This window comes from Chiloscyllium punctatum, chromosome 24 (assembly GCF_047496795.1).
Source record: "Chiloscyllium punctatum isolate Juve2018m chromosome 24, sChiPun1.3, whole genome shotgun sequence".
NCBI lineage: Eukaryota > Metazoa > Chordata > Chondrichthyes > Orectolobiformes > Hemiscylliidae > Chiloscyllium > Chiloscyllium punctatum.
In genome coordinates, this window is record NC_092762.1 from 44,501,837 (window position 1) to 44,514,646 (window position 12,810).

The 12,810-nt window shown below is 44.2% G+C and overlaps 1 protein-coding gene across 5 annotated transcripts in view; it reads right to left on the reverse strand.

Annotated features, from left to right (window-relative positions):
• Positions 1 to 7,451: 7,451 nt before the first annotated feature.
• LOC140494513 (cyclic AMP-responsive element-binding protein 3-like protein 3) overlaps positions 7,452 to 12,810 on the reverse strand; it is a 100,565-nt gene continuing 95,206 nt past the window's right edge. For 4 of the 5 annotated variants that reach the window (XM_072593774.1, XM_072593773.1, XM_072593770.1 and 1 more), the window contains one exon: positions 7,452 to 9,019. In XM_072593774.1, the coding sequence (XP_072449875.1) occupies positions 8,673 to 9,019 (347 nt within the window). In that variant the 3' untranslated portion in view covers positions 7,452 to 8,672. The remainder of the gene's footprint in view (positions 9,020 to 12,810) is intronic. The other variant, XM_072593775.1, reaches the window with a different exon arrangement.

A 12,810-nucleotide genomic window follows, 5' to 3' on the forward strand; every position in this document is an offset into this window, starting at 1 on the left:
ATCTGTTTTCTCTGGTGAACTACGAAGAGGATGCTGAGACTCGGAAAAATTGATAGATTGGACAAATATATGACAGATGCAGTATAATGTGGATAAAGGTGAGATTACTGACTTTAGGAGCAAAAACAGGAAGACAACTTATTATCTGAATATTGCGAGCCTGGGAAAGGGGGAGGAGAAATTAGGTCTGGGAGTCCTTGGACACCAGTTGCTGAAAGTAGACATGAAAGTGCAGATGAAGAAGGCAAATGGCATGTAAGCCTTCACAGTAAGAGGACTCGAGTGCAGGAGCAGGGATGTCTTGCTGCAATCGTACAGGGCCTTGGTGAGACCACACCTGGAGTATTGCGTGCAGTTCTGGTCTCCTTGTCTGAAGAAGGATGTTCTGACTATGGAAGGAGTGGAACAAAGGCTTACCAGACTGATTCCTGGGATGACAGGATAGATGCATGAAGGATCAGTTATGATTATATTCACTAGAGTTTAGAAGAACGAGAAGGAAAATCTCGTAGAAAGCTCTAAAATTCTATCTGAGATAAACAGGGTAAATGCAGGAAGGATGTTCCCAATGATTAGGCAATCCAGAACCAGGGGTCACAGCCTGAGGATAAGAGATAGACCATTCAGGAGTGAGTTGAGGAGAAATGTCTTCTTGCAGTGAATAGTGAGCCAGTAGAATTCCCTGCCACAAGAAAGACGTTGAGGCCAAAACATCGAATTAGGAATTAGATATAGGGCTAAAATGATCAATGGTATGAGGAGAAGTGGGAACAAGCTGGTGAGTTGGATGATCAGCCATGATCACATTGAATGGGGAAGCAGGCTTTAATCACCCTCTTAAATGGCTGGAAGAGCCAATCAATTCATGGACAAGTAGGAATGAGCAAGAAATGTTTCGCAGTGCACATCCCATAGAAAAATCTTCTTCAAAAAGACTCCACTTTTCACCAACATATCATGTGCCCCATCTTACAGTGCAGCATCAACCTGGACTGTGTGCTCAATCCTGAGCTGAAAATGTGTTGCTGGAAAAGCGCAGCAGGTCAGGCAGCATCCAAGGAACAGGAGAATCGACGTTTCGGGCATCAGCCCTTCTTCAGGAATGTGTGCTCAATCCTCTACAGTCCAGGACTTGCAAACTGCAAACAGCAAGAATGCTACTGGCGCCGCCCCATTCTCCAAAGCAATCTTAACAGCTTGTCTCCAAAGATTATAAATGATGATACATACTTCAGATTAATTATGATACAATGAATAAATTTTAACAATTACCATAGAACATTTTGTAACAGACATTACTCAGTGCATAAATTCAGGATCAGTGGAATTAAATCTTTTAATTTACTCCTCAGACAGCTCAACTGCTGCTAATCTCTGAAATGCTCAGACACAAGCAATTATTGATTTAGGATTTGGCATTTTATAAGTTGATATTTTGAAAAGGTCATCCTTGTTAAACAACTAAGGTTGCATACTTGAATTTAAACAAATTCTTTACAATGTCACTGAGATGCTCTTATAAAGCCTCCATTTTGACCTGCTGGCAGTTGTGTGTCGAGGATGGGTACGTGATGTTGGCTGAGATTAGAATTAGAATTAGAATTGGCTTTATTGTCACTTGCACTCAAATGAAAAGCTTACAGGTCGCCACATACTGCGCCATCTTAGGTAAAAAGGTACCAAGGTACAGATTGTTAAGTACAATTTCTTAGGGGGAAAAAATAGAAAAATAAAGAAAATGAAGTCTAGCATTGCACATTTTAGGAATAAATTAGAAAAATAAAGAAATACAAAGTTCAGAATAACTGTCCTTCTGTGGGAGATTAGAAATGTTGTTTTTGCAGGTGGGGGAGGGGGTGTAGTGGGGTGGAGGGAAGGGGAACATTATACAAATGGTCGCGGGATTCTTGTAGCATGTAGCATACTTAAGGCTTTAATGAAGAAAGAGGGTCTTTTAAAGAAAATAGTTTTAAGCTAGGAAATGTTGTAGTTGACCACAAAAAGAAGCAGCAAGGACATTTCACAATAAAGCTTATAGTATGATAAGAGAACAAGCTGTAACAAACAAGGAACAAAGAATGCAGACAAGGACAGCAGGATGGCCAGATAAGAAAATAACTAACAAGTGAGGTAATCGGTTTATGATAGGATGGTAAAAGGGAGGCGTGATTCCGCAACTTGTAAACTGAATAAGAAAGCTCTGTTTTCGCGCGCATTTCTGCTTGATTGCAGAAGCGTCCAGTCCTTGCAAGGCTGTAATAAATTGTTCTTGATTCCAAGGCTTTGTCTCAGGCTGATTGATTTGTGAGTGAGTTCTGTTTCTCACACTTCCAACCCAGTCCACACCAGGATCTAACCCCAAGTCTGCACCACACCTTGACTCCAGACCACACCAGTCTCACAGGGTGACACGATGGCTCAGTGGTTCAATTCCCACCTTGGGTGACTGTGTGGAGTTTGCGCATTCTCCCTGTGTCTGCGTGGGTGTGCTCCTGTTTACTCCCACAATCCAAAGATATGCAGGTCAGGTGAATGGTCATGCTAAATTGCCCATTGTGCTACGTGCATTAGTCAGGGGTAAATATAGAGTAGGGTAAAGGAATGGGTCTGGGTGGGTTACTCTCTGGAGGGTTGGTGTGGACCTTTTGGGCTAAATAGCCCTTTTTCATACCGTAGAGAATCTAATCTAATCTCAAGGCCAGGTCTGGAATCATCTGAAGGCTAAGATGGATCAGTCATTCAGCACTTTTGGTGAGGACTGTCTGGATGCTTCAGTCTTATTGTTTGTACTGACCTTCTGGGCTCTTCCATCATTGAGAATGGGGATATTTGTGGAGGCTCCTTCTCCAGTGAGTTGTTGAATTGTCCACCACTATTCACAACTGTATGTGACAGGACAACAGAGCTTAGATCTGGTGAGATTTGGGGTGGATTCGTTCTATGATTTGCTGCTTATGCTGTTTGGTGCACAAATAGTCCTGATTGACAGCTCCACCATTTTGACACCTCCTTTTTAGGAATGCACAGTGCCGCTCCTTCACTCTACATTGAACCAGAGTTGATCCTCTGGTTTTGGTTGCAATGCTCCCAAGCCATGAGGTTGCAGACTGTGGTTCAATAATTCTGCCCTTGATGATGGTCTTGAGAAGTTGGGGGTGAGCTACCTTCTTGAACCGCTGCAGTCCTCCTGCTGTGGGTTGACCCACAATGCCCTTAGGGAGGGAATGCCAGGATTTGACCTGGTGACAGTGAAGGAAAAGCGATATATTTCCAAGTCAGGGTGGTGAGTGGGTTGGAGGAGAACTTGAAGCTGGTGTGGTCCCAAATAACTGCTGCCCTTGCCCTTCTAAATGGAAGTGCTTGTGGGTTTGGAAGGTGCTGTCTGAGGACCTTGAGTGAATTTCTACAGTGCATCTTATAAATAGTACACTGATACTACTGAGCATTGGTGATGAATGCTTCTGGATGTAATGCCAGTTAAGTGGGCTGCCTTGTCTAGGTTTGTGTACAAATATGAAGTGTTAGAGAATTTGAGAGGCATTTGGTGCAGTCTGTCACTGTTTTATTAATTATTTTTGAAATTAGCAGCTAATTACAAGATGTAATGATAATAATCTGGCATCTTGCTCCTGTTTCCAAGTGTTTTTTTTAAATATTTGTTCTTGGAATGTGAGCATCACTTTAGCATTTATTGTCATTCTGCAGTTGTCCTGAGAATGTGAAGCTGGTCTTTTTTCTGAAGCTGCTGCTCACTGTGATAGCTGTTTGTGAATGGTTCACTTGAGTCTCGGCAGAAGGTTTTGAGATGTAAGGACGTATATCGAGTTGGTAAAAATAGGCTTTGCCAGGCTGAAAGACTTCTCAAAGTCTAGCAACTGACTGTAACAGGTTGTATCTCATCAGCAGCCTCTGGTAAGTGTTGTGCTGTGGTTATGAGAAATGTTATTTTTGAAAACATCTTGCGAAGCTGTGATTCTTCAACCTCACTTTGCGTTTGGACAATACATACTGCAAATATCTATTTCATGTTTCACGTGTTTTAGTTTTCATCATTAAAGTTTAACAATGGAAGCTGGGATAAATGCAATTGAAGTAATTTGATCTCGAGTGTACTTAAAAGTTAGGGATCACATTGCGTTAAGAAATTAACAGCTGGGAAGGTAGGATCAGGCACAACAGCCTATCGTGCTGAGTTAGATTCGAAAAGTGTGGCTCTGTAAAAACACAGCAGGTCAGGCAGCATCCGAGGAGCAGGAGAGTCAACGTTTTGGGCATAAGCCCTTCATCAGGAATGTGGAGGGTGCTGGGGGCTGAGAGATAAATAGGAGGGTAGGAGTGGGGCTGGGGGAAGTAGCTGGGAAGATGATAGGTGGATGCTGGTGGGAAGTAATTGTGATAGGTTGGTCCTCAGTAAAGGTTTCACCTTCATCCCACTACACTTCCGGGTCAACGAATTACAGTCACGTTGGGCGATGTTGAACTTTTCTTCCACCGCCATCGCCTCTAGGCTTACTTTTTCCAGCGTGACTCCCACCCATCTTCTGAGGGCCCCTTTTCCTGCCTTCAACATACTCCATCCTCTTGGATACCCTTTGCTCGTCTGGTACCCACCCTCAACCTCTTTATCTCCAACTGCCACCATGACATTGACTGGTCCACCCCTCTCATCCATGCCAACCTCTCACCCTCGCAATGTGCAGTCCTCCACTCCCTCCTCTCTGATCCCAACCTCACCATCAAACCAGTGGACAAGGTCGGGGGGGGGGAGGGGGGAGTGCAGTGGTAGTTTGGTGCATCTCCTCCACTTCCCACACCTCCACCCTTGAACCACACCATTTGAAATGCAACAAGCACAGAACCCCATCCCCCCACCCCACCCTACCCCACTCCCACCCCCGGTCCTCACCTTCCAGTCCACTAATCTCCAGATACAGCACATTATCCTCTGCCACTTCCACCACTTGCAATTAGACCCCCCCACCAAAGATATATTTCCCTCCCCACCCCTATCAGTGCTCCATGCATGATCCCTTGTCCCACCGCAAGAGGTGCAAAACCTGTAGCCATATCTCCTCCCTCACCTCCATCTAAGGCCCCAAAGGATCTTCTCACATCCAGCAGAGTTTTTCCTGCACCTCCACCCACCTCATCTATTGTGCCCATTGCTCTCGATATGGTTTCCTCTACATTGGGATGCCAACTCGCGGAACATTTCAGGGAACATCTCTGGGACACATCCATCAAACAACCCCACCATCCTGTGGCCAACCACTTCAACTCCTCCTCCCACTCCAGTGAGGACATGCAAGTCCTGGGCTTCCTCCACCGTCAAATCCAAGCAACCCAATGAATGGAGGAAGAATGCCTCATCTTCCACCTTGTGACCCTGCAACCACATGGCATCAATATTAACCTCACCAGTTTTCAAATCGCCCCTTCCCACACCTCATCCCAGATCCAATCCTCCAACTGGGCACTGCCCTCCTGAACTGTCCTACCTGTCCATCTTCCTTGCCACCTATCCACTCCATCCTCCCCACCGACCTATCATCATCACCCCCCCCCCCACCAGCATCTTACCTTCGCAGCTACCTTGCCCCACCCCCCCCAATCCTATTTATCTCTCAACCCCCTTCCCCCTCCATGTTCCTGAAATATAAACTCTCCTGCACCTTGGATGCTGCCTGACCTGCTGTGCTTTTCCAGCACCACACTTTTTGACTCTGACTCTCCAGCATCTGCAGTCCTCACATTCTCCTAGATTCTGAGTTAGAGATATGGCGTATACACTGCTTGCAACATTGACAGTCCGGGGAGGTCAAAATGACCAGACAATAACAAACTGGTCAAGTGCTCCTTCTCATGTAATCAATGATAGCCCACCAAGTTCCTTTATGAAAGAGCGAGATCTATTTCTTGCTAAGTGGGAGCTTGCCTTTCATAAAAGGTGGCTACTGCATCAAATTGTCAGGATTAAGAATGAAAATCTGCATTAGTTTCAGTCATGAACAAAAGATTCAGGAATGGAATCATTTAGAACAACATTGATTTGGCCCTTCGGCCCATTATGTTCTGCCGAGCATGATGCCAAATTAATGCCTGTCCTTGGTGCATATGCCTCCATTCCTTGCATATTCATGTGTTCATCTGAAAGGCCCTTAAATGCCCCTATTGTATTTGCCTCCATCACTACCCCTGGCAGCATGTTCCAGACTCCCAACACTCTCTGAGTAAAAAAACTTGCCCCTCACATCTTTTTTGAACTCTTCCCCCACCCACCTTAAATACACGTTCCCTGGTTTGACATTTCAACTCTGGGAAAAAGATTCTGACTGCCAACCCTATCTATGCAGCTCATAATTTTATAGATTTCTATCAAGTCTCCCCTCAGCCTCCCCCATTCCAGATAAAACAACCCGAGTTTTTCCAGTCTCACCTTATAACGTCATTTGTTAAAGCTTAGATATAGTTTACTTGTTTCCCCAAACTGACTAACATTGGCTCTTCAAGAGATCACATCTCTAGATGTGGGAGCAGGGCTAGTGAAAAATTCTGATGCGTCACACTTGGATGGCCCAATCTCTCATATGTTTTGTGTTAATATTCAGGAAGCATTGTCCTTTCCATGGCTTTTGTATTCTATGTTTCAAGTATGGGTGAACTCCATTAACAGTGTTAGTGAGCAAATGCTTTGTATATTTGAATGGTGTCCTACTACAGTGGAAATCTATTATAACGTGGTTCAATACACTGCAAATTTCCAAACATTGCAAGAGTCTCATTGCTCCTTTCCATACTAATGGGAAAAATCTTGGTATTTGTTTTGTTAAGATGGTCCTATGGCATGGCTTACTTTGTGGGTCCCAACATTTGTGTTATCATGAACAGTTACAGCAATTAGAGTCATAGATCCATCGAGATGTATAGCACCAAAACAGAGCCTTCGGTCCAAATCATCCATGCCGATCAGATATCCTATATTAATCTAGTCCCATTTGCCAGCATTTTGCCCATATCCCTCTAAACCCTTCCCAATCATATACCTATCCGGATGCCTTTTAAATGTTGTAACTGTACCCAACTCCACCACTTCCTCTGGGAGCTTATTCCATACATGCACCCATCCTCTGCTAAAAATTCTAGCTTCTTCGGTCCCTTTTAAATCTTTTCCCTCTCACCTTAAATCTATGCCCTCGAGTTTTGGACTCTCCTATACTTGGGGAAAGACTGGCCATTCACCCTATCCATGCCTTTCATGATTTGTTAAACCTCGATTAAAATGATCCACAATTGAAACTGAGCAATTAAGCCACGTGCTTTTCCCACCATTGACCATTTTTGAGCTTGAGATGAAAATTTGCAGCTTAACAATTATCTTCCAGTATATAGTGAGGAGAAGGTGGCTCATGGTAGTTTCAAAGTGTGAAAAAAAACACACAAACATATTCAACACTTTTAAAATTTTGGAATTTTAATGATTTGCATTTATTCTGATTGTGGCAGTGAAATCTTTATAAAAAAATCACTTCAGTGAACATCAATTGAATGTTATAAATTTTTTTGGGAAGGAATAAGAGTATAAAGCAACAACTAGCACATTCAGAAAGTAGTATCATGTATGGGGAATGATAGAGGGTGAAGGAGCAGAAGATGCGGAGGCCTGGACATTGAGGGGGTGAAAGGTGAGGGTAGGGGGAGATGGGGGTGGGTGATAGGTATGGTGAGGGATTGTTACTGAGGCAGGAGATGGCAGTACAGGGTGGATAATGGGAGAGGAGGGTCTGGTGAGTGGGCTCTGGTGAGAGAGAATGGAGTCTGTAAATGGGGATTTAGTGAGGGACAAAAACACTGCACATGCAGAGATTTAGAGAGCCAGATTGACTTCTTTCTCACTCAGTCGGGTCACAAGAAAAGTACAGGGGACAAAATCTCATTCAGCTCATTATGGAGAATCCTGCAGTCTCCCTGTCAAAGCATCTGACCTCGTAGCCAACCGATCTCCATGTTGGTGCTCACGGGAAGCTTTGGTAAGATGGCCAGGGGTTCATTCTTTACCTATCAAAGCCTGCCCATCTATCACCATCTTCACTGGAGAAGTACAAACATCAGGCACCACAAGAACAGTTGAAACCGTGTGAGATGGATAACCTCAGAAAATGTGAAGTTCAGATGTGCAAACCAGAAAGAGGGCCAACTCACAATACAATATCACCACAGAGATCCAGTGACCTCAGAGCACACTTCTGACCCAGCCTCAAATAAGGGCAAAAGGGTATCTAGCATTATAACAAGAAGCAAAACAGTATAGTTTCTACACACTTACTCCTTTCATTCTTACTAACTGTTGTCAACAGTGATTAGTTTTGAGAAATATCAATCAGTATACTGAATATTAACGTAATGATTGTTCAGAGTAATGTCATTAAGACTGATACTTCCTGTTAAAAAAAAATTAGAGTTGTACCCGGTTAAGCCAAGATAGGGCAGATCAGAGCAATATCTGGACTGTGCAATACAGCTAATTTGAGACTGAGGGGCTGGCTCTGATGTATAAGGGAGAACTGATACAATGTATTTTGTTGGAATGGTGTATATCTTATTCTGATCTCCCATGTTTGATCAGTCATGATTCCTTTCCCCTTTAAAAGATAAGTCCCAGATTTCCAAATCCCCTACATTCCATCTCTGTGGTCAGGGGTCAGTTCAGTCCATGGTGAGTGTCCTCGAACAGGGTCTTCAATGTGGTCCTCAGGATTGAGATCTTCAAGGATGGTGACTCCTTTGGCAATGTCACCAATCCTCAGCGAAGAGTTGGACCCATTAGGCGCGTGGCTTTCAGTATCTTGAGTGAGTTCTTTGCCATTCACAGTCTGGTCTTGTTTGTTGGCTGTACCTCTGCTCTCTACATGAAGCTGATCATTCCATTCTGAATACTTCTCTCCTGCTGCGTGGCTATGGGGACTGCTCAACACCTGAAACACCCGAGACGACTCCAGATCATGCAGAGACCTGGAAAATACTACAAAGGTAATATAAAGGTTCATTCAACTCTTCAGATAGAGATGCCATTATGTTTAATTCCAGTCAAGAACCTGCCAATTTGTTGAGGATCAGTAGTGACTGATACAGTCTGAATATACTGCGTCATAGAGATGTACAGCACAGAAATAGACCCTTCAGTCCAACTTGTTCACCCCAACAGATATTCCATATTAATCTACCCCCATTTGTCAGCACTTGGCCCATATCCCTCTAAACCTCTCCTATTCATATCCCATCCAGATGCCTTTTAAATGTTGTAATTACACCAGTCTCCACCACTTCCTCTGGCTCATTCCATACACACACCACCCTCTATGGGAAACATTTGCCCCTTAAGCCCCTTTTAAATCTTTCCCCTCTCACCTCAAAACTTTGCCGTCTAGTTTTGGACTCCCAGATCCTGAGGAAAAGATATTGGCTATTCATTCTATCCATGCACCTCATGATTTTATAAACCTTTATAAGGTCACCCCTTGGCCTCTGATGCTCCAGGGAAAACAGCCCCAGGCTGTTCAGCCTCTCCCTATAGCTCAAACCCTGCAGCCCTGCCAGCATCCTTGTAAATTATTCTGAACCCTTTCAAGTTTAACAATATCTTTCCTACAACAGGGAGACGAAAACTGAATACAATATTCCAAAAATGGCCTAACCAATGTCCAGTATAGCTGCAACATGACCTGCCAAATCCTAGACTCAATGCACTGACCAACAAAGGCGAGCGTACCAAACACCTTCTTCATTACCCATGCAGGAAGGGACTGTACCATTAAAATAAAATCACTTTGCTTGGTTTTCTGCCTGAAGCCCAGTAGATGCAAGGACACAGACATTACCTCACAGCGTTGGACAGACTGCTGCATCCTTAAAACCTACTTCTCGAATGAAAATTTGATCCAATGTTATAATTGCTTAATTGGCAGCACATCCACAAACATCCACTCCCTCCATCACTGACAATAAGGAGCAGCAGTGTATACTGTCTGCAAGATACACTGCAGAAGTTCACCAAAGATCCTCAGGCAGCACCTTTCAAACCTGCGACCACTTCCATCTAGTAAGACAAAGGCAGGAGATACATTGCAACACCACTACCTGCACATTCCCCATCAAATCGCTCACCATTCTGACTTGGAAATTGATCGCTATTCCTTCCCTGTTGTTGAGTCAAAATCCTGGAATTCCCTCTCTAATGGCATTGTGAGTGAAGCAAATGGACTGCAGCGTTTCAAGAAGGCAGCTCAAGGGCAACTAGGGACGGGCAATAAATGCTGGGCCCAGTCAACGATGCCCATACCCCACGAATTAATGCAATTTTTTGAAAATTACTTTAGCCAACTTGGTGTTTAATTTTGTTCAAACATCGTTCTGTGAAGTACCTTTGGAAGTTTTACTGCATTAAGGCTGCTATATAACTCATAGTCGTTGTTACAATAAAGAAGAATAACTTTTATGGGCACAGTAGCTGATCAGATCGCATTCTCTTCAAGGCTGCTCGCACAATGTTAACATTTTATTTTCTTAACAAATCTTGCCTGATTCTGAGGTGTTTCCAGCATTTGTTCAAAGATTTATCTTCCCAGATTCCCAGCAATTGATATATTTTCTCATTTTTTACTATGGGGGGAATGGTGCGTGGGATGGCGATAGGTGGACGCAGGTAGGAGGTGGCTGTGAGTAGTCAGTGGGAAGAGGAGAGCAGATAGGTGGGAAGGAAGTTGGACAGATAGGGTCAGGTTAAGGGGGTGGAGTGGAAAGGGAGGGCTGGGCCTGGGAGGAGGTGGGGGATGGGGAGATTTGGAAGCTGGTAAATTCTATGTTAAGGCCATATGGTGGTAATGAGGTCGAAGATGAGGTATTCTTCCTCCAGTTTGCGTGTGACCTTGTGTTGACGGTGGAGGAGGATGGACATGTCATCGGGGGAGTGGGAGGGCAAGTTGAAATGGATAGCAACCAGAAGGTGGGATTGGTTGGAGCATATGGTCCATAGATGTTCCCTGAACCACTCCTCGAGTTTGCATTTGGTCTCTCTGATGCAGAGGAGACCATATCAGGAGCAATGGATGCAATAAATCAGGTTGGAGGAAATGCAGGTGAATCTTTGCCAGACTTGGAATGACTCGCTGGGGCTTTGGATGGAGGTGATGGGGGGGGCGTGTGGGGGCAGGTTTTGCACCTCCTGTGGCTGAAGGGCAAGGTTCCAGGTATGACAATGGGAGCATAGACCGAAAGAGGGAGTCGCAGAGGGAATGGTCCCTGTGAAATGCAGACAGGGGTGGAGAGGGAAATATATTTTGATGGTGGGGTCAGACTGCAGGTGGTGGAAGTGGGGGATGATAATATGTTGGGCTTAAGGATTAGTGAGGTGGAATGTGAGGACTGGGGGACTCTACCCTTGATGTGGTTAGAGGAGTTTGTTTTGAGGACAGAGGTGCGGGAAATGGAGGAGATGTGGTTAAGGGCATCGTTGTTCACGGGGGAGGGGAAATTCCAGTCCTTGAAGTAGGAGGACATCTGGGATGTCCTGGAGTGGAATTGCTCCTCCTGGGAGCAGATACGGCAGAGGCGGAAACATTGAGAGTAAGGGATTGCATTTATGCAGGAGGCGGGGTGGGAGGAGGAGTGATTGAGGTAGCTGTGTGAACCAGTGGGATTGTAATAGATGTTGGTGCTGAAATGGTTGCTGCAGATGGAGACAGAGAGGTCCAGGAAGGGTAAGGAGGTGTTAGAGATGGTCCAGATGAATTTGAGGTCGGGGTGGAAGGTGTGGATAAACTGTTTGAGCTCCTTCTGGGAGCACAAGGAAGCGCTGATACAGTGATCAATGTAATGTAAGAAAAGGTGGGTGATGGTGCTAGTGTAGCTGAGGAAGAGAGACTGTTCGATGAAAGAAGCACTAAACAGTTGGAGGATCATTAGTAAGGGAGTGATGCACTGCTGCAGAGTGTGTTCTAAGGCAGTTCTATGCTGTCAGAGAGGCTGAATTGTTGGAAAGCCAGCACTTAAGGGAATTCTGTTGAAGGATCAGTATTGAGGGAGTGCTGCACTTCTAGAGACTCAGTACTGAGGGAGTGTTGTTCTGCTGGAGGTGTTATCTGATGGAAAAATAAAGTAAGTAATTTACTTTCTCAGGCAGCCTTAAAAGATCTTATGGTTATTTGCAAGGGAGAGGTCTTCGCCCCATGCCCTCTATCGCTCAACCAGCATCCCTAAAGTAGATGGTCATTATCGTGTTGCTGATTATGGGATCGTGCTGTGTTCATATTGCCCCTGACAATTCCCACATTATGTCAAATCCACACTTCAAAAAAAGGACTTGTTTGGTTGCAACGTAACATGATCAAGAAGTATATTTTATAAATTTCAGTTCTTTTTTTTGCTAATACTCAGAGATACCCTGCGGTCTGACCAGGGAATGGGCTGAAATGCTGACTTTACATCCTGCCTAATATCACGATTCAGTAACCTCTGCTTCTTAATGAGAATACTGGGTTAAAAGTGGTCTCACTATTTCAGCCACTCTGTAGGACATGGGAAAGGTTTATTTAATTCAAAAATATATTTTATTCATAAACATATTTTTATACACATCGTCACTAAAGCATTTCAGTTATGTACAATAGCGTATGAAGAAACAAACACTGGAGTTTGACTTTATCCAGCAAACAAACCCAAGCATTTCTTACCTGTACAAGAATTTGTTTACATACATTTGAGGTACCAGGAGGGTCCAATAACTAAATGGACCCCCATTTAACTTCAGCAGAGACC